Source organism: Neophocaena asiaeorientalis, unplaced genomic scaffold, assembly GCF_003031525.2.
Source record: "Neophocaena asiaeorientalis asiaeorientalis breed wild unplaced genomic scaffold, Neophocaena_asiaeorientalis_V1.1 scaffold125, whole genome shotgun sequence".
In the NCBI taxonomy this organism is placed as follows: Eukaryota; Metazoa; Chordata; class Mammalia; order Artiodactyla; family Phocoenidae; genus Neophocaena; species Neophocaena asiaeorientalis.
Genome location: NW_020174425.1, coordinates 876,273 through 901,837, shown reverse-complemented (window position 1 = coordinate 901,837; position 25,565 = coordinate 876,273). Strand labels below are relative to the sequence as shown.

The 25,565-nt window shown below is 38.9% G+C and overlaps 1 protein-coding gene and 1 long non-coding RNA gene across 2 annotated transcripts in view; one reads left to right on the top strand and one right to left on the bottom strand.

Annotated features, from left to right (window-relative positions):
• ROS1 (ROS proto-oncogene 1, receptor tyrosine kinase) overlaps positions 1 to 24,984 on the bottom strand; it is a 114,057-nt gene extending 89,073 nt beyond the window's left edge. Inside the window, 4 exon segments of the mRNA XM_024756668.1 lie at positions 6,584 to 6,644; positions 13,700 to 13,759; positions 15,849 to 15,893; positions 24,862 to 24,984. Of these exon segments, the coding sequence (XP_024612436.1) occupies positions 6,584 to 6,644; positions 13,700 to 13,759; positions 15,849 to 15,893; positions 24,862 to 24,984 (289 nt within the window).
• Positions 1 to 25,565, top strand: part of LOC112407395 (uncharacterized) — a 38,616-nt gene that overhangs the window by 9,946 nt on the left and 3,105 nt on the right. The window contains exon 2 of the long non-coding RNA XR_003004737.1: positions 3,533 to 3,646. This is a non-coding gene — a long non-coding RNA (uncharacterized LOC112407395). The remainder of the gene's footprint in view (positions 1 to 3,532; positions 3,647 to 25,565) is intronic.

Sequence of the window (25,565 nt, the reverse complement as noted above, 5' to 3'; positions counted from 1 at the left end):
TTTTCTCCCATAGAACGCACTTATCTTTTTTTTTTTCTTTTTTTTTTTGGCGGTACGCGGGCCTCTCACTGTTGTGGCCTCTCCCATTGCGGAGCACAGGCTCCGGACGTGCAGGCTCAGTGGCCATGGCTCACGGGCCCAGCCACTCCGTGGCATGTGGGATCTTCCCGGACCGGGGCACGAACCCGTGTCCCCTGCATCAGCAGGCAGACTCTCAACCACTGCGCCACCAGGGAAGCCCCGAACGCACTTACCTTTGACGATAGATTTTTTACAAGCAAGGAACATGGAGTGTTCTGAGACTGTCCAGTTTTCTCTTGTGATACCACTTCTATATAGGCTAAAAGGGTGGGTACCAAGGGTGTGTCTGGGGCAACAGAACCATCCACTACCCCAGGACATGTATCTCAAGATATATTTTAATTTTACACGATATGTCTACAGTTGTTGCCCATTTTGTCAACACATTATTTTTATACGTGCAAGTAGTTGTCTGTACTCCAAAGGATTCTATATTCTGCTGTTTTTTATTATGAAATATTTCATGACTTTTAAACAGTAGCAACATTACAATTGCTACACACAGTTATTGGTGCTACTTCCCAGGCCCTATGTGAGGGGTTAGAATTCTGAATGGTATGTACCACTGGGATGAAATATTTTACTTTACTTTTTCTATTTTCCAAAATCGTGACTAATTTAATGCATTAGCTTGCTTTTTCGCCAGAATTTTTTACTGTGGTAAAATACACATGGCATAAAATTTACTATCTTAACCATTTTTAAGTGTACAGTTCCGTGGTATTAAGTACATTTGTATTCTCGTACAACCATCACGACCGTCCATCTCCAGAACTCTTTTCATCTTGCAAAACTGAAACTAACCATTAAATAATAACTCCCCATTCCCCCTCTCCCTCCCCCTTCCCTAGGCAACCACCATTCTACTTTGTGTCTCTATAATTTTAAGTACTCTAAATACCTCATATAAGTGGAATCAAACAGTATTTGTCTTATTGTGACTGGCTTGTTTCACTTAGCATAATGTCCTCAAAATTTATTCCTGCTCTGGCATATGTCAGAATTTCCTTCCTTTTTAAGTCTGAATAATATCCCATTGTATGTGTATATTGCATTTTGCTAATCCATTCATCTGTCAGTGGACATTTGGGCTGCTTCCATGTTTTAGCTATTGTGAATTCAATATTTGAGTATAATAGGGGTGTATAAATATCTTTTTGAGACCCTGCTTTCAATTCTTTTGAGTATATACCCCAAAGTGGAACTGCCAGATCATGCAGTAATTCTATCTTTAATTTTTTGGTTTTTTCCACAGGAGTTATACCATTTTACATCCCCATCAACAGTGCACAGCATTCCAATTTCTCCACATCCTCGTCAACACTTTTACTTTTCTGGGATTTTTTGCTTTTTTTTTTTTTTTTTCCTTGAAGTGGTATTTCATTGTAGGTTTGATTTGCATTTCTCTAATGATTAGTAATGTTGAGCATCTTTTCATGTGCTCTTTGGCCATTTGTATATCTTCTTTGTAGAAATATCTAAGTCCTTTGCCCATTTTTTAATTGGATTGTTTGGGGGTTTTGTTGTTGAATTTTAGGAGTTTTCTATATATTCTCGATATTAGTCCCTTATCAGATATGTGATTTGCAAATATTTTCTCCTATTCTATTGGTTCCTTTTTTACTCTGTTGATAGTGTGCTTAAATTTTTTTAATTTTCATGAAGTTCAATTTGTCTATTTTTTCTTTTGTTACCTATGCCTTTCGTGTCATATCCAAATAATCATTGCCAAATCCAATGTTGTGAAGCTTTTGCCCTATGTTTTCTTCTCAGGTTTTTATAGTTTCAGGTCTTACATTTAAATCATGGATCCATTTTGAGTTATTTATTTATTTTGGGGGGGCTGCATTGGGTCTTTGCTGATGCACACGGGCTTTCTTTAGTTGCGGCTAGCAGGGGCTACTCTTCATTGTGATGCGTGGGCTTCTCATTGCGGTGGCTTCTCTTGTTGCGGAGCACAGGCTCTAGGCGCACGGGCTTCAGTAGTTGTGGCACGCAGGCTCAGTAGTTGTGGCTCACGGGCTCTAGAGCACAGGCTCAGTAGTTGTGGCGCATGGGCTTGGTTGCTCCGCAGCGTGTGGGATCTTCCTGGACCAGGGCTTGAACCCGTGTCCCCTGCATCAGCAGGAGGATTCTTAACCACAGCGCCACCAGGGAAGTCCCAGTTTTGAGTTAATTTTTGTATATGATGTTTTATAAGGATCCAACTTAATTCTTTTGTATGTTGATATTCAGTTTTCTCAGGACTATTTGCTGAAAAGACTGCCTTCTCCCCCATTGAATGGTCTTGGCACCCTTGTCAAAAATCATTTAACCATATATGTAAGGATTTATTTCTGAACTCTCTATTCTAGTCCACTGATCTATATGTCTGTCTTTATGCCAGTACCACAGTATTTTGATTACTGTAGGTTTGTAGTAAGTTTGAAATCAGGAAGTATGAATCCTCCAGCTTTGTTCTTCTTTTCAGGATTTGGGGTGCTTTGAGATTCCATATAAATTGTAGGATGGGTCTTTCCATCTCATGCAAAAGATCTGCAAAAACATCTTTGGAATTCTGATACGGATTGCATTAAATCTGTAGATTGTTTTGGTAATATTGACATCTTGACAATATACCAGGTCTTTCAACCAATGAATAAGGATGTCTTTCCATTTATTTGTCTTCTTTAATTTGTTTCAGAAATGTTTTGTAGTTTTCACTTTACAAGTCATTCACCTCCTTGGTTAAGTTAATTTCTAAGTGTTTTTATTCTTTTTGATGCTATTGTAAATGAAATTGTTTTCTTAATTTCCTTTACAGATGGTTCATTATTAGTGTATAGAAATGCAATTGATTTTCAAGTGTTAATTTTGTATCCTGCTATTTTGCCAAATTTGTTTATTAGTTCTAACATGGTATTTTGTGGTATCTTTAGGGTTTTCTGCATATAAGATCATACTATCTGCAAACAAAGAGAATTTTTACTTCCTCCTTTCAAATTTGGATGGCTTTTATTGGCTCCATCAAATTTGGATGCCTTTTTCTTGCCTGATTGCTCTGGCTAGGATATCCAGTACTATATAGAAGTGGCAAAAGCAGGCATCTTTGCCTGAACTTAGAGGATAAGTTTTCTTTTATAGAAAAAGAATCACTACTCTGGTTCAGGAAAGATGGTAAATTTTTTTAAGGAGCTTAACATGATTAAATACAAACTCCCATGACCTCTTTCCAGTTAAAGGAAAAGTTGACACAATTCTAATCACTATAGATACTGAATCTGAACTAATTAAAGTCCATACTACAAAAATACTCTGTGACCCAGAAAAATTAAAGCCACTGTCATCTGAGAGTTTAGCCCCACGGAGTGGCTTCACACAAGCCTCCTCTGCTTATTCTTCCATTTAGGGTTCACTTTTGGATACTATAACTATACAGGCAAAGCACAGTTCCACTTTTCCCTTTTTATAGTGTGAGATGCTCAACAGCAGGGATTGGAATAGCTGTGGGATACCTTGAAGAGGAGTCCAGTGATGGAGTGGTCAGCAGAGCGAGGAAGAAGAACCAGGAGACATCAGAAAAGATGTAAGTTAAGAACTGGGCAGAAGGGGCCAGAGTTATATAAGTACAAGTAAATGGAAATTTCATAGCTAAATACAGACATATGTTTCAAAGCCATGGTGATGCATATGGAAAGATAGAGATAAGGTAGGTTTATTCTAAAATATCAAGACAAGAGTGAACCAAATGAGAAGGAGGAAGCTAGGGACTTCCCTGGTGGCACGGCGGTTAAGAATCCGCCTGCCAATGCCGGGGACATGGGTTTGAGCCCTGGTCCGGGAAGATCCCACATGCTGCGGAGCAACTAAGCCCTTGCACCACAACTACTGAGCCTGTGCTCTAGAGCCCGTGAGCCACAACTACTGAGCCCGCATGCCACAGCTACTGAAGCCTGTGCACCTGGAGTCCGTACTCTGCAACAAGAGAAGCCACCACAATGAGAAACCTGTGCACCGCAACGAAGAGTAACCGCCGCTCACTGCAACTAAAGAAAGCCCACGCGCAGCAGCACCCAATGCAGCCAAAAATAGATAAATAAATGAATAAATTTATAAAAATAAAATTTTTTAAAAAGGGAAGAGAAGCTAAACTGAGCTATATACTACTTTCAATATATAGCAGAGTGGCTAAGAATAGGCTCTGGAATGAGATAACTGGGTTAAAATTCAAGTTACATCCTTCTCTGGCTATGCAGCGCCAAGTAAGTATTTACACTCGTGCCTTATTTTTCTCATCTGTAAAATGAGGAGGATAATAGTGTTTATACCTCTGAGGACAAAAAGAGCTAAAACCTATAAATTACTTAGAACTGTGCCTGACTCATAAATGCCTAATAACTATTTTTATTTCAATATATTATTAGCTGTTATCATCCCCACCATGACGAAAAGGGGAGGATGGAGGGTATCTAAAATAAAATAATGTAGCAGATCCGCAGATAAATGGACCAGTACCAGATGTGTTAAAGACAAGCAGGGTCTTAAGTACATGGGTGAAAAGATTCATCAGAACAAACTAAAGATAAGGTCTGTAAGCACAAATGCCATATATGTAAACTTGGTACATCTCAGCTAGTGGTACATAGACATTGATAGCCAAATGAAAAATATAAAATAAAGCACTGATTACACTTGTACTCTAACAGAATTGTATAATTAAGTTGGTAGTATAATTTTAGAATATGAGAAAAGGATATAAATCAAAGTTTCCCAAACTCTCTCAGTTCTGGCATCTTTAATATATTGGTAATTTTGGGGCTTCCCTGGTGGCGCAGTGGTTGAGAGTCCTCCTGCCGATGCAGGGGACACGGGTTCATGCCCCGGTCCAGGAAGATCCCACATGCCGCGGAGCGGCTGGACCCGTGAGCCATGGCCGCTGAGCCTGCACGTCTGGAGCCTGTGCTCCACAACGGGAGAGGCCACAGCAGTGAGAGGCCCGCGTACCGCAAATATATATGTATTAGTAATTTTTTCATGACCCACTAGAACAAAAGAATCACCTAAACAGTTCCATTTATTAAGTATTATAACTTGAGTATGCGTGTCCTATCAACTTAGTAGATGATTGGGGAAAAAACACATAAACTGAAAGACAAAATAATATATTTATTTCATCCCTAAATAAAAATAATTGCATACTACTCGGACCTGTGTGCCTACTGGACACTGCACAACTTCTCAAATATTCTAATCAGACTGGACACCTCCATCCTTATTTCCTGTTCCTCGTTGTATTCCTCATGGTATTTGCTTTTTAACACAGCAACACCAAAAACGCAGGATTGTAAAGATATGATAGCATAGAAAGGAATGTAGTGCAATCCATTGTTTATACCATCAATTACCTCTGGCTAGTAGTTCCTGTGATGTCCAACAGACATCGACTACCCTTGTGTTTCCCTCAATGTTTAAAATGCCCCCACACCTCCCTGTGAGGTAGATGTGATGCCCTGGGGAACCTCAGTGCACAGTTTGGAAACCACAAAATATAAATTTTATCCACTACTAACTCCCACTACACAGAAGGTAAAAAATGTAATACCACTACCCCTCCACAGAAATGTCAAGGAGGGTCTTTTGTGGGACATTAAAGGGCAGAAGCAAATCAGGATAGGAAGGCAAGATCCACCTTCTAATTTCCATCAGCCACTGAGAGCAAGGAGCAAGCCACTGAAACAAGGACTACAACTTATGGAAGAACCAATCATCTCTTGTTCTGGAAGGAACTGTCTATCTCCCAGTGGGAGGAAACACTGGGGAATTCTGGACAAGTTAGCTGCTAGCATATAGGCTATAATTTATCAAAGCATTGGTCCTTCAGAAACCACTAGAGAATTAACACACTTGGGCAAAGTCACTTAGAGACACCCAACCTGCTCTGAAATAAGTCAGAGGGAGCTGGAAACCCAAGTTCCCTACTTACTCAAAATTTAACACTGAGAAGGACAACTTCCATACATTGTGCAAATTTCCCAATGTCTTGTAGGGAGCCATAACTATAGTAGGTACTTGATTGAATAACTGTTAGCTGAGTAATGAAATGTGCATTAAATAAAATACTTCTACACTTTCAGTTCATTAAAACAGTGGCATTTCCTGACATCAAGTTGCTCAGGATTCACATTGGTCTTTCTCGTTAAGACAGAAGTAATTGCATCCACTGAACTGTGGGCAAAATCTCAAGTTCTAAACATGTCATGTGCTGTTTCCTCTATTTTGCTCTGAAAGAAGAGTTTTGCTGAGTCTCTGTCAAAATGGCTTCCACATTTGAAGTTATCGAAAAATATATATATTCAATAATACATATATTCAATTATATATATATATATATATATATATATATTGATCATACTGAGACATAGAATTCTAGATATTTTAAGAGGTGGCTCATTACCCCTACATTAGCACAGGTCCCTGGAGTAGTGTAAATTATTTTCAATAACAGTTGGTTGCGGCTGCTTACCTAGCACTTCCTCTTCATATGCACCTTCCCCGCTGCTGCAGCCAACCTCACAGGATTCTCGCTATGGAAGACAGGTAGCATGCCAGTCAGCACAGCCTTTGTACTGCTTTTCTGATAAGCTTCAAGTAAATTTTGAAATATGAATGCCTGATGTATAAGCATACATGTATATCAAGTATTTCAGCTGTAATAAGTATTAAGTTCCCATTTGCTAGTGGGATTAGAACAACACTTCTCAATCTTTTTTGACCACGTCCCAAATTCCAAAATACCTTTAACAAAACAACTTAGTACACACATACATGTTGGGAAAAAAAAAGATTCTCGAAATGGTATTTTTTTCCCTGTTTTAACAGTTTTATTGAAATATATTTTACATAACCATAAAATTCGCCCATTTAAAGCACATAGTTCAGTGGGTTTTAGTAATTCAAAGATTTGTACAATCATCACTACAATCTAATTTTAGAATATTTTCATCCCAAAAAGGAATCCTGACCTGTGATGCAATCTTATATGTTCTGTTCTATGTCATTTTATTGTGACTGTTTATTCAGTAAATTGATTTCATGACCCTCTAATGCGTGACACCTCACAATGTGACAAAATACTGAGCCCCACAATGCGATATGTTTGCCATCTTAGTCAAAGGTTTAGTGAGTTAATAACCTAAAGCTCTAGCCTAAAGTTATGCCTATTTATTTTATATATCCATGTCTTCCTTGAACGATTAAAAATGGACTATAAACTTTATAGTAACTAAACATTTCAATGGTTGTCTTAATGCCAACGTTAAATTTTAAGGTCTACAAAAAACTAATAATGATTAACATGTTTATCTCATTAACAGAAAACATTTTGGTGACTGAGAGATAAATTTCCTGCAACTTTTAGCAGGTGCATTAACAATAGTTAATAGTGGGGCGGGGGGAACTTGGAGAAAAGGCACACATTGTAAAACTACAACACAATCATGATCAATCTTCCTGCTCTCACTCAATTTACAATACCTAGGACAACATGCTATTGTTTCTCATGATAATAGTGGAAACCATGACACAATGCATTTACTCTGAACATGCAGGTAGAGAAGGGCTGTAATTTGCAAATACTTAGCTGTCCCACGTTTGATCTGTGCACTCAGTGGAAGTGGAGCCTGATAAGCCTAGGTTTGCTTAGTTAAGGATTAATTTAAATACTTCAGTTTGGGCTCAGGATTATTTAACTTAAGGGTTTAGTATACTTTTCACATCTTCTTTGCAGGTTTCAGTAAAATACATTCAACACATTCATTAACTGCAGAGAATAAATATACCAAGTGGGAGCAAAGTTATCATTAACGTAGGATTTTCTTTTCAAGAAAGAAAACTGAGGACGAAGAAAGGAGATAGAAGAATGTTTATCTGGAAATGTAGCTAGTCCTGACCTAAGAGTTTAAATGTTTCGTTTTGTTTACTTTGGTGAAGCTTGTATTTTTTTCCAGCTTTTTTGAGATAAATGATTACCACCAAAGCATTAGCTAACACCTTCATCCCATCATATAATTACCATTTCTTTTTTGTGATAAGAATATTTAAGATCAGCTCTTTAGCAGCATTCAAGTACATAATACAGTGTTGTTAGCTGTAATCACCATGCTGTACATTAGATCCCCAGAACCTGTCAATCTTATAACTAGAAGTTTGTACTCCAAGGAGTTTAAATGTTTTCTCAAGTGGAGGCAAAAGCTATTGATTAGGATTTCCTTCTCTCTCTCTCTCTGTGTGCGCCTTCCTCTCTCTCTCTCTAATCTAACATTAGACTTCAAATGAAATTATCCACTGTTTCTCAAGCTCAAGTGGCCTGGAGAGAATCTAAAGGAATTCGGATTTAAGAAATTCACAGAATCTGAGCTCACAGCCCCTGGATGGGGCGTTTATACAGCATATTCCAGGCTACTGAGCTGCCATTCCCACTGCAGAAGCCAAGTTCATACTTCCCAGTGGCTGCACCAGTTTGCTGTCTCTGTTCTCACAGCAGTAAGACCATTTTTATCATCATCCCTCTGGCTCCATGCTTGTGTTTCCCAGACTGGCACACCTGCTGTCGGTGCCTTTTCTTATTCCTGTAGCACAAGGAGGACATGCCCCACCATCCTCCTGGGATGCCTCTAGTGCAGTCTCTACACCAATTGTGGCTTCATCTCCTAAAAAACCATTCATTCACTCATCAAAAAATATTTATTGATACCTTTTATATGCCAAGCACTGTTTTAGGTTTTAAGGGTATGGCAATGAATAAGACAGGCAAGCTCCCTGACTTCATGGAATTTACATTCTCTTAGAAGGGAAGAGACAATAATGGAGTAACAAACTTAAAAGATAAAATATGCTCAGATATGAAAAGTGCTATGAGGAAAATAAAACAAGTCAAAGGCAGACGGCATGACCAGACAGGAAGGGGACTAACTTTAGTGAGGGGACGCAGGAAGAACCATGCAGAGGTGACCCCCAAGGCAAGACCTGAGTGATTAGAAGGAGCTGGCCTTGCAAAAGTCTCGGCAAGGGCAAACACCCTGAGGCAGGCATGTGCCACATATACTCAGAGAAGAGGGAAAGGCCAGTGTGGCCAGTACAGAGCACAAGGAAGAGGGGGCAAGATGAGGCAGGGGCGTCAGCAAACACTGGCAGTCTGTATTTTTTCTCAAATGGCAATGAGAAGCCACAAAAAGGTTTTTAGAACCTTTTAGATTAGGATAATCTAATTTGTGTTCTTCAGGGATAAGCCACCATACTTGCTAACATCATTTTCCAAGTTATATTTTGCTAAGCTACCAGTTGTAAAACTATTCCCTCCAAGGAACATGTGGGCAGATTCCAAGCTTCCTAGGTTGAAGCTTTGATGGTTGAGGAGTTTGATTTCCTAAAGGTGTGAGCAGCTGAGTTTAAAATATCTCTCTCGAGACTTCCCTGGTGGTCCAGTGGCTAAGACTATGTGCTCCCAATGCAGGAGGACCACGTTTGATCCCTGGTCAGAGAACTAGATCCCACATGTTGCAACTAAGACCCGGTGCAACCAAATTAATTAATTAATTAGTTAAATATCTCTATGTTTATCTCTACCTCCACCTCTATTGAGCATGTGTTACTGTTCAGTTCTACATTATTTAACATATAAAATAGCAAAATAGAAAAGAATAGAATAATTATATATTACAATAGAGAGAAAAGATGTACATTACATAAGCACAGACAACTGGGCAGCATACTGATGAACAGGGAACTACCACACTGGAAACCCAGTCCTGGGCTGCTTCAACGCTTGAGACACTTTAACTCTCTCTGGCTTCTAAACACAATCCTCCAGGGACTGTTTTTCTGGATGCTTTTATTTTGGTCACATAAGAGAGTTCTCAGGCAGTCTTTTTTTTTTTTAATCTCAATCAGGAAAGAACGTTAATTATCTATTTACATACAGGGCAAATTTTCTTCTCTGTTTTATCTCTTCTTACCCAACTCAATCACCATCCACTCCCAAGGAAAAATCACTCAGGTACAGGGTTGCTGCAGACTATTGAGAAAATATTCCAATTTACTCTTTTCTTTTTACTTTATTTTCCACTCAAAGGAAATTTTTCTATTTTACTAATGAATGACAATCTCTGTTTCTTCCTCAGGCAAGATAGGATAGTTCTGTTCTCTGGTTTCAAGGACATTTTAAATAGAATACAGCATAGATGTTAAAGTGAGAAATAATGCCGTTTCATCATAAATACTTATTGTCAAATAAACTAAAATGAATTCTGAAGGGTATGGAATCCAGGACAGGGAAGTTTAGTTGAAGGAGCTTGAGTAGGAAAAGATCAAAATCCCAAGGTCTTTCTGAAGGAAGAAGAAAGTCAAGAGCAGGAGAGGGAGCTCCTAGGGTGAGGGAGACTGGGGGCAGGGATGGCGGGGAGGCATTGATAAGAAGAGACCTGGGCACCAGAGTCTGCACAAGGTCCCTTATTGTCATAGCAGGAAGTAAATTAATTAGTTAAAATTAAAAATTTTAAAAGCTGTGTTTCAAATTGTTGTTGAAAGAGTTCACTGAATAAGGAAGAAAATTGTAACTAAAGGGATCTCTCCTTTTTTTTTTTAACATCTTTATTGGAGTGTAATTGCTTTACAATGGTGTGTTAGTTTCTGCTTTATAACAAAGTGAATCAGCTATACATATACATATGTTCCCAAATCTCTTCCCTCTTGCGTCTCCCTCCCACCCTCCCTATCCCTTTGTCACAAAGCACTGAGCTGATCTCCCTGTGTAAAGGGATCTCTTCTAATGCGCTGTATTAATGATAGTGCATAGGCTTTATGGGGAAGAAATGAAATCAGCAGAGATGAGGGTAGTCCTCCAAGTGCCTTTTCCTCTCTTCCTGCCACCCTCTCCCACCCAGGCTTCAGGAATCAGAACCTTTCAAACCAGATTAGAGTAATATACATGTATATATGTGAATGTGTGTGCGTGCATACACACATCTATATACATTCATATATGCATTTTATGTATGCACATAGATATATAAAGCACAGCAAATACTTATGTCAAAATGGAATTATACAGTCATTTTTATAGCCAGAGTAGAGCACTCCCAGGAAGAACATTTCTGTGCATTAAGAATGACTCACTTTTCTTCATTCTTATGTTAACAGCTTTTTAAGGACAAGACAGAAAGACATGGGGTTTAATGACATGTTTTCTGTAAGTGACTGACACTCACCTCACAAACAGCAGCATAGGTATCATTCTGCATAGAAAGAAAAGGAAAGTAAAATTATTGAAAACCTCTAAAGTTGTAAATAATTTTAATGACACTTAGCTAGGCATTTCTTCCAAATTAATTTCTTGCTCTACCACTGACAAAATAATCAATAAAAAAATATCAGAAGCAAGGGAGCCCATAGATGGGCCTTCCATCCAGGAAGGCTGCTGTACAAACAGCTATAAAAATTATGCTGTTTGCATCATTGGAGAAACAGGGATGCATGATGTCTACTAAAAAATCCCAGTCACTTAAGAGGTAATCTGTCATGGACCGGGTTAGAGAATGAAGGGGTGTTGGCAGGTTCCCGGGGAGACAGAACCTGAAATGAAAACCACCAACAGCTCTGGCTAGGAAAGGCCGGCGGGTTCCTCTGCCCAGACTGGCTGCTCCAGCGTCCACTCTGCTTCCTGGACTGTTACTGGCAACAAATGGTACTTCCCATTCACTCACTCAGCAAGTGCAATCTGAGCACCTGCTACGAGCCCCTCACTGTGTTCAGTGCAAGGGACACAGTGTGAGCAAGACAGAGAGGATCCTGCCTTGATGGGCTTACATGTCGGCAAAAGATACTAAACACATAACTAGACAAATAATGATTTAAATTGACATTTGGACAAAGTGCTACCAAGGAGAAGGAAAAGTGTTTTTAGAGTGTGTAATAATTCCCAAGTGCAGACAGCATCTGCTCCATCTTTTGGTAAATTCCATTCTATGAAGCACACAGTCACAAGCATGAGAGTGGGCATTAAGTGACTCCCATAGCGGAGATCTGTGAAGACACACTATATAAGAAAAGCTATAAGGACTGTACATAAGGAGATGTTAATATGGATTTAAATCTCAATGCTATAATTTGAGTCATTAATAGAAAATGATATTACCTAAAGTTATTATGATCCTAACTGATTTAATCTCTGACTTGAACAACCTGAACAAAGCGACCCGTTTTTGCTTTTAATAAATTTATTTATTTATTTATTTATTTTTGGCTGCGTTGGGTCTTCATCGCTGTGTGTGGGCTTTTCTCTAGTTGCGGCGCACGAGGGCTGCTCTTTGTTGTGGCGTGCGGGCTTCTCATTGCAGTGGCTTCTCTTATTGCGCAGCACAGGTTCTAGGGACACAGGCTTCAGTAGTTGTGGCATGTGGGCTCAGTAGTTGTGGCTTGCGGGCTCTAGAGCGCAGGCTCAGTAGTTTTGGCGCACAGGCTTAGTAGCTTCACAGTATGTGGAATCTTCCCGGACCAGGGCTCGAACCCATGTCCCCTGCACTGGCAGGCAGATGCTTAACCACTGCACCACCAGGCAAGTCCGCGACCCATTTTTAAATTACAGAATTCTTAGCCATGAGATTGGAGTAATTATAGTGTAACAGGCACTAGCAGGGAGATTCGATTATTATACTCATTTATCCATAAGGAAAGCAAAGTACCAAGGGTGAAGTACCTTAACAAAGTCACACACTAATTGGCAAAGCAGGATAAATGAAAAATAAAGTACTGGGGGTGTATTTCCTATACAAAGTGGAGTAAACCCAGGTGTTTGTGCCCTCTGGATGAGATTGCTACCATGTTCCCTGAAGAGAAACTGAACATGACCTAGGACCCTGTTATCCAAAGTGTGGTCTGGAAACAACAAGCATTGCATCACCTGGGAGCTTGTTACAAGTGCAAAATTTCAGGTCCTGCCCAAAACCTACTGAATCAGAGTCTGCATTTTAGCAAGATCCCTGATATTTGCGTATTAAAATTTGAGAAGTGCAGGGCTAGGAAATTGAACAAATACCTAACATTCTACTGAAAGGCCTTTATAATTTGGAGCAACTGGTCATCTCCAGGTTCCATGGTTTGCATCAACTTCCCTCCATCTCCAGTTGCATTAATAATGTTGATCTCATTTTTTCTGTTACTATGTATTACTCATACTTTTGCTTTAGAGTCAAGCAAACTAATCGAAAGCCAATGGAAGCTGAAGTGGGAATCCTCTTGGAGAACGTTTCTCTTAAGGGAAACAGTAGTATCAAAACAGAAACATAGGGCTTCCCTGGTGGCGCAGTGGTTGAGAGTCCGCCTGCCGATGCAGGGGACACGGGTTCGTGCCCCGGTCTGGGAAGATCCCACATGCCGCGGAGCGGCTAGGCCTGTGAGCCATGGCCGCTGGGCTTGCGCGTCCGGAGCCTGTGCTCCGCAACAGGAGAGGCCACAACGGTGAGAGGCCCACGTACTGCAAAAAAAAAAAAAAAAAAAAAAAAAAAAAAAAACAAAATAAAAATTAAAACCTTTAAAAAAAAAAAAAAAAAAAAAAAAAAAAAACAGAAACATAATTAATACTTACACACTTTAAAGTACAGTTTTCCTGATCTGCAGAAGTCCAAAAATGACATCCTTGGATGCACTGCAAGAGACAATACGAGACAATGATGACTGAAGAAGGATGATTTTTTCTTGTCACCCGAAAGTGCAAATAGTGACATGAAGTTTTTCTGAAATAGAAATCTACCAAGAAATCTGTGGCCTCACAAGGATCAGGACCTTTGGAATTCTAAGCAGAGCTGTCATATTTACAGGCAGACAGGGCTTGGTGTGGCTCAGGGTTGCTGAGTGGAGTCCAGCCTGGGGCGGGCAGGCCTGGATCCCAGAGAGCACCAGACCTTCAGGGAACGCACTGTCCTTTGGGTGCTTGGCAGCAGGTTAAGTCCAGGACAGCATGGCATCAAGCATATTATAGAGGTCAATGGGGTGTCCTCACACAACAAGCAAAAAGCAAAGCTGGGGACTCAAACAGAAGGCAGCCCATCAAAACCTAAGTAGGTGGACAGTTTGGGAAGTCAGCTGCCCACTAGCTGGCTTGCACCCCTTAGCTGCTCTGAAAACCTGCTTGCAGAGCTGCCCTGGCCTCCTACTGAACAGATTCAGCCAGTTCCTCCTTCCCTTACCTGGTTTGTCTGTGCCTGTTACTGTGTTGACCTTTCTGTCCACAGGCCATGATGACACCTAGATCCCACCTTTTTCTCAGTTCCTTCTACTTTGCCATCTCTTTTTTCCTCTCCTTACTCCTTCTGTGTTTGTGTCCTATGCTCAACTTTTTCTCTTCTCACTCTTCAAGTTCTCCAAGTGAACACATCCCCCACCTCAGCTTCAACCTTCCGAGGTGTCAATAACCCCCACATGTGAACCTCAGCTGAGACTCCTTCCGGAGCTCCAGACACAGATTTCCAATTGCTCATTAGATATCTCCATTTAAGTCCCTACAATACCTCAAATTCAGCAAATGAAACATCAGATTCCTCACTTTCTACCCTCTAATTTGCTCTCTGTCCCGTGTTTCCCATTAATATGCTTCAATCTTCTGAGCTGCCCGAGCCAGGAACCAGGGTGGCTTCTCTTTCTGCCATCCCCTTGCCCCATGGACAATCCATCATCAAGTCCTATTGACTCACTCCTTTGTTACCTGGACTGTATCTGGGTTCCTCGCTCACTCACTGCCCTTGCTTTTCTGTGCCTGCCACCACTTGCCAACAGCCTCCTGAGGGACCTCTCTTGTTTCCACACTTGGAATGATTTTTTAAAACAAAACCTAATCATATCCTTCTCTTACCTAAAACCTTGTGTGTCACTGAAACCAAATTACCAACATGGTACTCACAGCTCTCCACCACGTGGGCCTGCCTAGCTTGCCAACCTCTTCTACCTGCCGTCTCTGCACAAACGTCCTGTCCTCCAAGCAAGCTGAAATCCTCCTCTTCTCCTGCACCAGTCAAGCTCTCTGAAACCGTTGTGTCTTGGCACAAAGGGCTCCCTCTGACCGGTGTACCTCTCCCCTCCAGTCCATCTTTCTAGTTTTAGCCATTCAGGCAAACAAGTGCTTTTCCTCTTGTGTATTCTCTTTGCTCCTCCCACACACGGCTGATCTGACTCTCGCATGGCTGTCTGGCCATGGTTTTATCCATGTCTGTCTCTCCTACAAGGTTGAGAGTCCTTTAAAATAGAGGCCCTATTTTACTCATTCTTAAGTCTCTACTACCCAGCACAGTGTCTTGTTTAGTCTTACACTTGGAGTCCCTAAACGCTTGTTGAGTAAATGGATACAGGTGCAGAATAGTGATAAAACCATAAATGTAATTATTAGAAGAACCAGTGGAGACTATCTAATCCAACCCTCTCAGAATACACATACTTTAGTAGTTTTAACTACATGTCAGAAATTTTAAGGAATTTGCCCAAAGCCACATAGCAATGTAGAATCAAAATCATGGTCATGGCTTAGTCCTGTGCTCTTTCCACTTCAACACACTGTTCCTGAACTCATGTTTAAATACTCTGTGATTCAGACTTCTCGCTGTTTTCCATCCAGCTTCCTTCATCAGGCACAAATAAACGAGCTTTTACTTAGGAATTATTCTATGGTAATCAAACCTGACCATTGTCCCTTTTTTATCAATGCAAACACTATAAAGTCCCAGGAAGTGGAAGCAATTACTCACCGGTGCACTCAGATTGTATGGTGTGCTGACATCAAGCTGTCTGCCCTGAAATGAAGAAGGAAGCAGTGAACACCCCTATCAATCTTGTGTTCAGTATAACTACGACACCTTTTTTTTAAAGCTTCCTGGAGTAGTGTTGCCTCCTCAGTGTTTTCTAACTGTAAAGTAAGGAGCCAACTGTTTTAAAGTTGTTAAATCAGTCATGAAACCAGACAAATGCCAGTGCAAATTAACAGGCATACCTTGGAGATAACGCATGTTCAGTTCCAGGCCACCGAAACAAATGGAATTACACAAGTTTTTTGGTTTCCCAGTGCATATAAAAGTTATGTTTGCACTACAGTAGTCTATTAAGTGTGCAATGGCACTGTGTTTAAAAAAAATAATGTGCATACCTTAATTTAAAATACTTTATTCCTAAAAAATGCTAACCATCATCAGACAACACAAGGTTGCCACAAATCTTCAATTTGCAAAAAACTGCAATATATGCAGAGTGCAGTAAAACGAAGTATGCCTGTCTAAGATGTAATGCTTAAGGACTCTGCAAAAATGATAAAGGTGGGAGTGGGGGTGTAGCCAAAAGGAGTAGTTAAGAACAATGGAGAGGTTCTATATAGTATTAAATAAGCCTGTGAATTAGTCAATTAATCAAGGACTGCTGGATTAGAGATGAATTATGTTTGCATTTTTCTTTCTTATTTTAAGAGACTGAAACAATCATTGACTGCATTTAATTAACATTATATAACAGACTATACAAAAAATATTCATATTCCAACCTAACTCTGTATACATTTGCATTCATTACACACAAGGTAAAAATGTGGGTATTTCCCTAGGTAAGAGTTTTCAAGGTGTATCTCTTCCTTGTGTTTCCGTATTTATTATTTTGGATTTTTTTGGATAATGGGAAAAACTATTTTCCTCCATCCAAGAAATTGCTTCCAGTATAGAAATCATTAGTGAGCTTGGATATGAAATTCAGAAATGGGAAAATGAAGTCATAAGCTAAACAGACTATTTGATCATGAGATTAATAACCTGAAGCCCAGAAACAACTTGATTTTGTTCCTTATAAAGTCTCATGTACTAATATGAACAGTATGTCTTAATTCTCATGGCTATGCAGTATTTGGGGTTTATATAGGCAGTCACTCTCCAACTCTTTAGCAAAGGGATTTTCAGAAGTTCTGGTAACAAAGGAGTTAATGGAATGGCATTACTATTAAAAGATTTATGCTAACCAGGTGTTTGAGTTGGTTGAAAAGTCAACCATTTAACATATAACCATTCTGTTGTAAATACTGTACCACCAGAAGACAGATGAAATCGTTTTGTATAAAACTACGGTTTAAAAAAAAATAAGGGTAATGAGAAAAACATTGTGTTCAAATTTTCTTGAGTAAGTTGCCAACCATGTGACCCGGAGAATGCCACAATGTCCTGATACCAGCAACTCACTTAAATTGTCTCATGCAGAGACAAAGGTGGTACTGGGGACTTTAAAACATAAATATAGGATATGCATACCCGAAACAGATTGATGACTATGCTAATCACGTATACAATTACATGTGTCGTGTGCAAAAACTCATTCAAAGGACTCCAAGGTTATGGTGGCCTATACCATCATACTTAGAGACTTTCAGTTTGTCTGAATAATGACTTTAAGACTGTTCACCCTGTCGCCTTCACACTATTTCGCTGGAAATCCTGCCTGTTTGGGAAAACTGTGGTTTTTCAGGCTTACAGTCTGGAGCTTGCTTTATACAAACTAACCACTAAAAATGGGGGTGGGGGGCTTTTCTTGAAATGAGCATTATAGGAACTAACCTCTGGGTTAAATACTACAATCATTCACAGGTGGGATTAACGCGGGTTTCGTAACTTTCCATGAAGGGATTTACATATGCCTAAAAGAAGCCACTGCTGAAACAGGTTGTTGTTTCCTTTGGGGCGGGGGCGGGGTGTTAGGGGGTTGGGTGTGCAATTTTCACTAAGCAGGGAAGTAACTGTATCTGTTCATGGTTACAGAGCTGTTGTGCTTTTTGTTTAGTAGGTCAACATACTGTTGTCACCTTAATTTGCATCTGGGCCTATCACGCAAGGGCCATTGCCTCACAGAAGGTTTTAATCGAAGCAGCCACACCAACAAAAGACATCCTGGTCAGAATTATTCTCGAAACCTCATTTTGAACTGTTGCTTTTTCAGAGATTCGGCAAATTTCACGATAAGCCATTTAGCAAAGTGTTCACATATAATGCGGCAATTTTTACAAAAAAAATAATCTTTTGTCACCAGGTCCTTTAAAATGTAAATGTACAGTCACAACCCAGAAATTTCTAGATTGTTCACAAATGCCCAAAAGGTCGAGCGTGGTGCATGTTTAACAGCATTTCAGTTGAAGACCATCCTCCCTTCATGCACACAGTCATGGCATCATCTTTTTTTGCCAATAGTTCATTGAAGTCAGGGTGGGTTTTTTTTTCTTAAAACAAACCAAAACTAAAGTCTCATTTCTCTCATAGATAGATATGAGATGGATGTTAATTTTTAAAAGCCCAATGTGCAGACACATTCTAGGCTTTACACAGAGGCAGTGTGTATGTCCACATGTGTGCAGGCAAGTGCAGCAGCTGCCCTGTGTCAAAATGGGGGTCAGGCCTTCTAGCCCTGCCTCATGGCACATGGCATTTTTCTTTTTTAAAAGCAGCCTTATTAAGAACAGAGGAGAAATACAAATTCAGAATTTTGCATATAGTAAAACAACAGATTACTCTGTTTATTTCTCAATTTATTTCTCAATTTACTTTCAAAAATTTGAAGAACTTCTTTTGTGCTGGAGGAAAATAAACAGAAACTAAGGTGGGAAAAGTCTATCAATTGTCCATCCTCTCCCTGGTCATTTTTGAGTGGAGACCTTCATGGGCAGAAGGACTTAGAAAGGATGGCAAAGCTGAGTCTATGATAGTCAGATATGCACCCGAATAGCCTTACATGGATATGATCTAATTGTCAACCTGCCTCACTCATTGACTTAGAATTATAGGCAGAGGAAAAGTAAGTGAATATTTTTAGTAACTCTAATTGGTATTGACCAGAACCTCCCCTTAAAAGTTGCTGAATTCGAACCATTGAATTGGAGAGGTGATTAATTCAGCAAGAAGCATGCCATCTGTCCTGGGCTGACCCAGCACTACAAGCAAGATGCGTTCCAAGAGACAATCGAAAATCTATAGGGGCTTGGGAGGTGGCTTAAGCATCTGTTGTGGCCTTCCACACAGTCTGTGCTTATCAGAGGGAAGAGAAAAGGCGGCCATTACTGAGTTCGTGGAGCCCTGTCTCTCCCTTCCACGTAAGCACCATCCATTTTGCTCTCCACTCTCTCCAGCATCTAGAACGGTGCCAGAGGGATAATGAGTGTTCAATAACTATAAGCTGAAGGAATAAATCCATGAATTCAACATGGCCTACTACTCAGGAATGATCCAGAAGTCGTGTCTCTTGGAAACATCATCCGGTGACCTAGCGTCATGGGGGTTTACTTGAGAAGTAATCAGACACAGGAACCAAAGGACAAATGTTGACGTTTTTCCTCTCATTTGATGTGTAAATAAAGATTCCTCTAATCTCCATTCCCTACCACTTGTATTTGTAGGGAAAGGAGAAGAAGGCTTAATTTTTTGTGTTTTTAGATAATAAATACACGGAGAGTAAGAACTGTATCTTTTAGATTAATTGTGCAGCCACATACTTCACAGATCTTTGTTTTCATAATTTTGTTCCAGATGAAGCCTTTGATTCCCCTCTGTGTGACTGAAACACAACCATAAAGCATAAGATGGTGAATTTGCAATTGAATTTTTTCTACCCCTTCAAAAACATCAGGGTTAGCTCATAAAAGCAAAAGGGTGGATGCTGGGTAATTTTTAAACAATAAAGCAACAGATGTTTCTTGATGACCATAAAGTCACACTGTAACAGTATTAAGTCCTTCTGTTGGCAGCTCTCAAAATTAAATTTAACAGGCTGAATGGCGTGCCCATAAATGGGCTTGGGCAAGGTAGCTTCCTGAGTTGGGTCTAGGGGGTTCTGATGAAGCAGATTTGTCAACCCTCTTTCCTGATCTCCACTCCCTTTCCATCCCCTTCCTCCTCATTATCACAGCTAACATTAGTGAGTGATTCCCACGTCCCAGCCACTCTTCTCGGTGTTTTACACTGTCTTATTTAACGTCCCAACAACCCTATTCAACAGGTACTATTGCTAATTCCGTTGCGCAGCTGATACTCAGGGAAGTTTTGTAAATTGTCCAAGAGTTAGGATTTGAATACGGCACGGAGCCTCCAGAGCCTGTGCTCTTAACCAAAGCACGGATGCCGCCTGTAGTCTGCACCAAATTCCTCACGTTGGACTTAGGATCCTCGTCGTTTAACTTAGTTCCACCTGCTCCAATTGCCTGCTTGAAAGACACAATCCCAGTCCCGGATCTTAAAAACTCAACCCAACACCTACTGCTTGGCACAAGCTTTTCTATCTTGCCCGCCTCAGCCGGAACTAATTTCATTCTTTACTTCCTACCCTAATAATAAAACAGAGCAGAATGATCTGTATTTTAATCCCACATATAATATTTGCTCCTGATGTGACATTTTGAAAGTTACCTATGCTGTTTAAACTTAGTATTCTCATCTGAAACATAAGTAGGATAATATTAATAAACATAAAGTTCTGTGAGGATTCAATTAAATCATATATTCATTATTATAGTACAGTGCCAGGTGCTTAGAAATCTAACATTAATATGTGCAAATTTGCTATAAGCAGCCTTTTGCAGACATATCGTTAGTTACGCAATAATCTCTTCAGATAAATTTCTTGATGTTCAGTGTTAAAAGTATATTTTCTCTTTTAATTTTGACACTTATTAACCCACTGTTTTCTAGAAATCTATCAACTTACATCGTAACCAATAGCCCATGAAAGTCCCGTCTTATACAAACTTGGCCAACTGTAAAATGTTTTATCTCTGCCAATCTGATAGAAGAAAATTGATAATTCATTTTTTCTGTGCAACTCTATGGTTGCTGTGAGGTTGAACATTTTTCACGTTTTTTCACCATTCATAGTTCTTCTTTTCTAAAGTAAATCTTCATGTTCTAAACTTAATTTAAATACTCCTATATATATATATATGAGTTGGTAAAATTGTGTTTATCATACGTAAAGCTTTTTTCCATTCTTTGGCTTTATTTTTATTGTCTTCCGTTTATTGTCATATAGTTAGTTTCTAAGCAGTTGAATTTATTAATTATTTCTTTTAGTGATCCTGGATTTTTGAAGCTGGCTTCTTAAGGCATTCCCACTCCAAGATTGTAGAAATATTCATCCCTAATTAATTCTAATATTTTTATAGGATGAGGTCTTGTTTTGTTTTGGTTTTGCTACTTGTCTGTTTGTATTTAAATCATATCTTTTCTTAAATGCCTCCTGGAATTTATTTGAATCTGGTAGTGATGTAGGAGTTGGATTTTTTTTAATCCTTCTTTTAAACTTTTTTTTTTAAAGAAAGAAGTACTGAACTTTTTACTTTTTTTTTTAAAGCAGCTTTAGGTGTACAGCAGAATTGAGATTATTCAGGTACAGAGATTTCCCATAAACTCCCTTTCCCCACACATGCATAGCTTCCCCCATTATCAACACCACTCACCAGAATAGTACATTTTTTAGTAAGGGCGAACCTACATTTGCATAACCATAATCACCCGAAGTCCACATTTTACCTTACCTTCACTCTTGGTGTTTGGACAAAAGTATAATGAGATATATCCCTCATTATGATATCAATACCATACAGAGTATTTTCACTGCTCTAACAGTCCTCTGTGTTCTACCTGTTCATCTCCCCCTAGCCCAACGCCATCCCTCTCAACCCCTGATCTCTCCAGTATCTCCATAGTTTTGCCTTTTCCAGAATGTCATACAGTTGGAATCATACAGTATGCAGCCTTTTCAGATTGGCTTCTTTCACTTAGTAATGTGCATTTAAGTTTCCCCCATGTCTTTCATGGCTTGATAGCTCGTTTCTCTTTAGCTTAGAATAATTTTCCATTTCCTGGATTGCCGCAGTTTACTTATTCTTTCGCCTGCTGAAGGAAGGAGTTATTTTTCATTCTAAATGGATGGCCCCACTTTGGTTTGAAGGATCGTCTTTATCATATTCCACACTCCCTTATGTACATGGTATTGTTTCTGGAGTGTATTCTCTTTTACTGGCTTGTCTATTCCTATACCAGTACAAATTGTGCTAATTTCTGGATATTTTATGGAATTTTTGGATTATGGTTTTGTTCCATTATCTTGTTATACAGTTACATATTGATATACAAGAAAGGTATTGATGTTAGTACATTTTTTTAAACAGGACAACCTTCTGAATCCTATAGTTTCTAAGTCTGTTTTTGAATTGAGTTGATACTTGTAAAAGAGCACTTCTGAACACTAGTCCCTCAGCTGTTCGGATTTGTTACTCAAAAAAAGAGTTTCGTTGCCAAAGAAAATCAGAAAATTCTGATTAAACAAAGCCATTAATATGCGGTTGTGTCCTGTGGATCTACAAAAAGAGAGTATGGCAATAAGCATTTCCATAAATTATTTGGCCATGAATCTCTTTTCTTTTTTATAAAGGATCTCACAATACTAGTGTTCTGAAGAACATTATTTTTTGTTCTCTGCAGCACATGGCATATGTAATTTTAAAATATCAGGTCAGTTAATACACTCAACTAATACATACAGATTCCTCCATTAATGTAAAACCCATGCTCAAGCATAGAACACTGATTTGTGCATTTTGGGACAGCAATTCTAACATTCCTTTGTACAAGACTCTTTTGTTTCTTTTTAAAAGACAAAGATGCCTCAATATCAAGAACCACCCAGTGAGAATAATATAATATACATCCAATTAGAGTCTCAGAAGGCAAGAAGAGGATATAGTAGAGACAACCTTTTGAGAAATGATGACTAATAATTTTCCAGAAATGTTGAAATACATGAATTAGCAGTTATAGGAAGTATGTTGTATACCCAGCATGATAAAGCAAAAAAATTTTAATTTAAAAAAAAAAAAAAAGGACCACCAGTGAAATCGAAGATGACCTTCATAGCAAAAATCCAGGCTAAAAAGGATAGCACAGAAAAAAAATTCAAACAGTGAAATAAACTCGAGCACTTTTCCATCTATCTTTCCTCTGACCCATGGCTCCGTTCACTGTTCTTGCACCGAGCTTTTGTCCCTCCAGCCCCATGTGGGAGGCCCAGATGGAGGACATGATTACTGTCAGATTGGCAGACTGGGTCTTCTGCCACCGCCGCATCAGCTGTGCCTTTCTCTGTAGGTGGTGAGCCGAAGGCAACTCGGCAAAGGACAGACTCTCTACTCCTCCTGCCAAGCCCTGAAATCAAGGAGCCCACACACAAAATAAGACAGAACTAAGCTTAGCTAAAAAAATAAAACAAATAGAATAATAGAAACAACCAACATCAGTTTTGATAGTAGGGAAATTAATAAACAAATTACAGTGGTACATTCATACGATGGAGTATTCTAAATATATTAAGAATCCTGTTTCTATCAAAACTTCAGGGTATAGGGGAAAACCCACCATGTAATGCTCAGTGAGAAAGCTGGGTACACAACTGTGTGAAAAATTATATACATATTTGAGGGAAAACACTGAAAGAAAATACAATCATAGGTTAATAGTGGTGGAATTATAGGATTTTTTCTTTTATTCTTCTCTAACTCTTCTCTATCTTATAAATATTTTACAATGAATATGTACTGTTATAATCAGAGAACATTTTTTAATAAAGAAAACATTTAATAGTCCCATTTTTCCATGTTTAAATTTAGATTACAACTGTAAAAACCTAAAGCACACAATTCTACATTCGTAGCAGTGAAGCCTTCAGCAAAGATTTATATAAAATACCAAACTTTTTTTAAAAAAATGCTACTAACCATAGTAAGCCTAAGTAGTGTTTTAAACTATAGTTTAAATTAAACCAAGAGTGTAACACAAATATGTTTCTTTTTTATTCTACCATAGACTTCTATCTCCAATACCTTAGCATAATAGTGAATATTGTATTTAGTACTTTTATTATTTTTAAAAGTATGACTATAAGTATTGTCACATGTAAGCTATCATGCTATTTCCTTTGTCTTTAGATAAGAAGAGTGCATCTTTCCCTGGCTAGAATGTATTTGGTTTTTAAAGTTGATTCAGTGACTGTTTTAAGCACAACTAAGTCAAAATAACTGAAAAGACATGAAACACTATATATAGGAGGAATGACACCCAGAAATGAGAAGGACATCATAAATGTCCGGCAAAACTCACCAAAAGAATTACAAATGCACAGATAGAAAGGAATTTACCAACAATTCTGTCTTTTAATAGTAATTATTATATATAAATATATAATACATAAGATATAAATATATAATAACTAATAGTAAGATTAAATGTTCTCTGCGGCACCTATATCTGCTCCCCTCATCATCCACTTCCCGATACAGTCATCCATCCATAGTATAAATAGTACTGCTGCCTGCAATTAGAAGGCATTGCCCTGTGGCCGAACCTATTGCATGCTTCAAGACAAATATAAATGATTTTGTAATAAATGAGTTTAACTGATATTTTTTAAGGTGTGCAAAATTGATTTTATTTAAGCCTCCTTTACCCGAAACCCATGCCCCCCCTGCAAAAAAAAAAAGATCTATGAACAGATAACTTAAAGAAATAAAGTAGCTCTGCCCTACCTTCTGTAATGACTAATGTTCCTAACTTATTTTGGAAAAAGAATCTTTCTTGCCTTGCTACCAACTTCTCATGAGAAAACTTCTCATAAAGATAAAATAATTCAAGCATTTGTAACAAGCTGAATTCTACATGTTCTAATTTCTACAAAGACAAATATTAGACCAGGAAAACTTACCAGGTTAGTTACACATGACTTTAGGCAGCTGTTTAAAATTGTACACTGTACCACAGAAGTCCATATGCAGCCAAGAGTCACAAAATTGACAAGTTTCAGAACAAGCCAGTAAATGTTCTTCATCACTTCACCAATGGCGGATTCTTAGATGAACTTTCTTCTCATTTTCTCCATTTAGCTATCTGAATTCTTTGGGTTTCATCACTTCAGTTGAAAGAGTGGCCGGTGGATTTTTTGGGTTTGTTTTGATGTGTTGGAATATCTTTGCCTTTTAAAATAGTGTTTAGACCTTTGAATCTTAGATAGCTTGTATCACTCCCATAACAGCTATTTCATAACGTAGCTTCCTTTTACTCCCATAAAGAAAGTCACCCACTGCGTAAAGGTTAGGTCTTAGGAGAGCGCTTCACATGGAAAGTAAACAAAGTAGAGAACGCAAATTGCATTTCAGCAAAAGCATGTGACAACGTGCAGTCTGAGACGGGATCAGACTCAGTGGATCCTCCACCACTTCACTTCTTTGAGGTTTGTTCAGCTATGCAGGAAATTGGGTTTTGACCGTCTATGCTTTAGCAAACAGTAAAACTATTCTAATAATGAATTCTCAAAAAAATCAAAGCGCCCAAATCAAATGATGCAGCAGAGAGAGAAAACAGAACGCTTCGAAACCAAATACATATTTCAAAATGAAAAAGCAAACAAAG